Raw genomic sequence first — 4,486 nt, 5'->3', positions numbered from 1 at the left:
TCGGCTTCTTCTCCGGAGCCTTTGTGCTCCACTGTCTCTCAGGTTAACTTATATCGCAGCGGTGCCTGGATAGTGTGACATGTGCGGTTGTGCTGCTGCCGTGGTCCTGCCAGATGCCTCCTGCTGCTGCTGTTATCACTAGTCATACTTCTACTGTTATTATACACATGATTATTGTCACATATGTATACTATCAGATATTAATATATACTTTCAACATATTGTACCACAATAGCCATAATTATTATGATATTATTACTTTGATTAATGTTGTTGTAAGCTACTGTCATTACTGTCTGTCCTGCATCTGTCTCTGTCTCTCTTTCTGTCTTATTTTGTCATACGGATTGCTGTTAATTTATTATGTTGATCTGTTCTGTACGACATTGCACGTCTGTCCGTCCTGGAAGAGGGATCCCTCCTCAGTTGCTCTTCCTACCATTTTCTACCATTTTTGGGGGGGAGTTTTTCCTTATCCGCTGCGAGGGTCCAAAGGAAAGAGGGATGTCGTATGCTGTAAAGCCCTGTGAGGCAAATTGTGTTTTGTGATATTGTGCTTTATAAATAAAATTGATTGAAAATTGAAATTGACCTATGCAATGTGAAAAGAAAGTGTACTCTTTTTCTCTGGGATTTACCAATCTCCAAATGTCAACCAGACCAAGGTCTTCCATCATCATTTGCATAGCTAATCTGTCCCGTGACACATACTTATGATGTGTTGTTTGGTCTAACTGGGCATCCTGCACCTGATTGAAATCCCCAGCAATCAACATCTGACCCCCCTCAAATTCTCTGGCCAGCACCAGCCCCCGTTAACTCGCGCCCCGTCTCAGACAGCAGCTCCAATGCCTTACGAGGGTTGACGAAGTGAAGTACGGCCGGGTATGCCAGCGTAAAGCGCATGTCCAGCTAATGCAGCTTCTTTCTCACTTCCGTGAACTGCTGCCTCCTCTCTGCAACATCCTTTGTCATGTCGAGGAAGACTGAGAGTGAGACCTGTCCCATTGAATCCCTCCAGGTTCACATGCCTTCGCCCTCACTGCCGTCAGGACTCGCTCCTTTTCCAAAAAACTATGAAAGCGGATACTGACCGGTTGAGGAAGAGCACCCTCTGCTGGCATCTTGGTCACAGATCGGTGCACTATCTGCAGCTCCAATTCAGCCATATCTACTCCGAGAGCACATGCTCCTGAAGCTTGACCCTGTTTTCGGACATTTCTTTCAGTCCAAAGAGCTGTATATTCAGGCGTCTCTCTCAGTTAGCCATATCATTCACAGTTTCTCGAAGCACCATACACTCTTTGGCACTCATCTTGGCCAGCTGCTTCAGGCGCCCATTCGCATCTTCTAGTTCAGAAATCCTTGATTCAGCCTAGTCGAGTCGTTGGAAAATGGCTGCCACATCTTGACACTGGTTACATCTGCTTGTAGGGTTGATAAGGTGCCGCTAAACCGAGCCATTTCCTCCATAGCTCTCTGCAGTGCAGAAAGCAGTTCGGCAAACCCAGGCGGTGTCATAGCTCGTGCAGTTTGCGGCTTCTTTTCAGCGGGCCCGGATGAAGCTCCACTTGCTAAGCTAGCATAGCTAGCGCCTTGCTGAGCGGCTCTCGTTTTCGAGTTGGTGCTCATGGTTGTCATGCCGGACGTCGGCTAAACTATGGACATTCACTTGCAGTGGTATTCACGTGTTAATTAACAACACTTCATTAGTATTGCGGAGTCAATTGCAACATTACTGAGAAGAAATTCTGGGGGTTATGCGGAGTGACGTTGTTAGGCGTCATCTTGTTCAGCGGTCCCACGTCTGTCCTCAGTCTGATAATGTTAAATGATAAAACTGATGTGTAGTGTGACCTACAGTGAATCATGAGCTAAGTGTTTGCTGACGATGTTCAGTAAATACAAAAACAGGGAATGGACTCACAGAGTAGAGGGAGATCTGAGAGCTGAACTCTGCCAGCGAGGGGTTGGACTGCAGGAAGACCTTCACCTGCTCCTCTGGATCCTAAACACACCTGACTGTTAGTCCAGCTCAGCAACAACAACAACAACAACAACAACACTCACACACTGACCTGGTTCCACAGAGTAGAAAAGTGAGAGAGTTCATTCAGAGTGTCAGCAGCCTGAGCTCTCAGAGATGACACGATGGAGCTGAGCTGGATCACCAACCTGCTCCAAACAATGACAAAAACAACAACAATAATAACACAATGGGATGTGGACATTGGTGGCTCTGGTTGTTATTGGCTTAGCTGTGGTTTAAGGTCAGAGATGGGTTTCAAACTGCCATATTACTGTTTATTATAAACTGTGTCCTGTATGTGCCACCTAAACTGCTGTTTACACCTCTGACAATATTTGTACATGGGATTTTGATTCACATATGATTTTCCTTTTGCTGTGGATTCTTTTCAGTTTTTTTTCTCTGCATGATTTCCTCTTCCTTGCAATTTTCCTTTCTGCGTGATTTCCCTTTCTGCATAGTTTACTTGTCTGTATGATTTTCTTTCCATCATCATTTGCCTTTCCAGTGTTTTTTTTCAGTGAGATTTTCTTTTTAGCATTATTTTCTTTTCCCCACGATTTCCTTTTCCGCATGATTTTCTCCCTGTGTGATTTTCTTTTCAGCGCTCTTGTCATTGTTGGAGGGAGCCTGAGATCCAAGATCTTCATTACCAGTGAGTGCTTCTATGTAACTGTTGTGTGTACGATAATAGTAAAGAACCTGACTGTTAAAGAGAGCATGTTTAACACAGTCCTGCTGCAGACTTAGTCTACCTGAGGTTTAAAGTCAGTATAGTTCAGTATAAAGGGAAATTCCTACAGATCAGATCATCTCACTCATTCTAAAACTTAGACTGATGGTCTAAGGGAAATTTTGGAGGGAAATTTTGTTTTTGTTCATGTCTAACAAGAAAAACATTCAGAAATATAAAACAGATACAGTGGGCATTTGGTCATATACACACACATTCAGGTTTCTTTTTTGTATTTGATTTGTAAATGCAGCTTCTTTTTTGCAAAGCTCTGTAGCATCAGGTCCTACCATTACTTGTAAAATAAATAGTTTTTTTCCCCAACTCTTGCTTGTATAAGTCAGAAATTTGGTTTCATATTTATTTAATCTGACCAAATGTATGGTGTCTTTACTAAATATAACAATTAACAACAAAAACACCATGAGCAAGCATCAGATTTTGTAGTCAGTATTGACAGGAGATTTAAAATAATCCATATTTAAAAATCAAATTAATGACAGTGTTTCTGGACTGACTTGGTGATGTCTCTGTGTTCGGCCAGCTGTCTGTCCAGAGGCCTCAGTACTGGGGGCTTCACTGGGATGTCGTCTCCTGCATCCCGTACCGCCGCCTGCTCCACCTGGAGGACAGAATAATGCTGGAATGTGACTGGCTGTCTGGTAACTCTCCTCTGAAACAAGATGGGAGATGAATGATGGGTGTACCTGCTGCTGTTTGTACTGCAGATGAGAGTAAGTCCACAGAGGGATGTCTTTCGTCACAGACAACACAACGCTCACCAGCTTGTTCACTGTACTCTGAAACACACACACACACACACACACACACACACAAGGTTTGCAACAAATTTTCCAGCGTTTTGAGTTAGCACCCCAACGTCTAACTTTGCAAAGACCCCGAGCGACCGGCTTCCTCGGATCTGCACCTTTGGAACAAGGACACAACAAAGACTGCACCTGGAACCACAGCTCTTTCCAGCGTTTCCCTGCCAGCTAGCAAAAGCAGCACACCTCAAACCAACTCTTCCCTCCATCCTTTCAAGGATCGGTAATGTAACAACTGGACATAGCTTTATCACAGCTGATTTTATGCTGTTTATTGAGTCAATGTTGTGATTGTTTGCAGTTAGATTATTGGTTAATTGGCTTCGCCAAAGCTAAATGATGTAGTTTGCTAATGTTGTTCACAGACAACGTCTTGCACGCAACTAAACCCTTTGCAACACATATCACATTTACATAGACTCAGTTACAATTAGGCTTTTAACAGAGCTACACCCAAACAGACATCTCAAAGTCCTGCTTCCTTTCCTTTGTCTTTGTCCTGACCACACAGTCAGACAGCACCTCTCCCGATCTGAAGCCAGCTGTGATTCGGCCATCTTGTGGTTCTCTGTTGTCAGCCATTTTGTTTTGTCGGCCAAACGGCCCTTTTATTACCACTTTCGCCTTTGTCTTTCTCTCTCTCTCTCTCTCTCTCTCTCTCTCTCACACACACACACACAGTCTCTCTCTCTCTCTCTCTCTCTCTCTCTCTCGTATTCTATTACTGCATCTTACTAACTCGGCCATTCTGGAAATCACCACCTCGGCTTCTTCTCCGGAGCCTTTGTGCTCCACTGTCTCTCAGGTTAACTCATATCACAGTGGTGCCTGGACAGCGTGACGTGTGTGGTTGTGCTGCTGCCGTGGTCCTGCCAGATGCCTCCTGCTGCTGCTGCC

General features: G+C 44.3%; 1 protein-coding gene across 1 annotated transcript in view; it reads right to left on the bottom strand.

The window, feature by feature from the left end:
- Positions 1–4,486, bottom strand: part of dnah5l (dynein, axonemal, heavy chain 5 like) — a 208,353-nt gene that overhangs the window by 150,550 nt on the left and 53,317 nt on the right. Inside the window, exons 28-31 of the mRNA XM_050056535.1 lie at positions 3,470–3,562; positions 3,281–3,384; positions 2,079–2,175; positions 1,928–2,008 (exon numbers count right to left, since the gene is read on the bottom strand). Of these exons, the coding sequence (XP_049912492.1) occupies positions 1,928–2,008; positions 2,079–2,175; positions 3,281–3,384; positions 3,470–3,562 (375 nt within the window). The remainder of the gene's footprint in view (positions 1–1,927; positions 2,009–2,078; positions 2,176–3,280; positions 3,385–3,469; positions 3,563–4,486) is intronic.

Source organism: Epinephelus moara, chromosome 11 (assembly GCF_006386435.1).
Source record: "Epinephelus moara isolate mb chromosome 11, YSFRI_EMoa_1.0, whole genome shotgun sequence".
Lineage (NCBI taxonomy): Eukaryota > Metazoa > Chordata > Actinopteri > Perciformes > Serranidae > Epinephelus > Epinephelus moara.
Note: the sequence above shows the minus strand (reverse complement) of the source record. Positions and strands in the feature narration are given on the sequence as shown.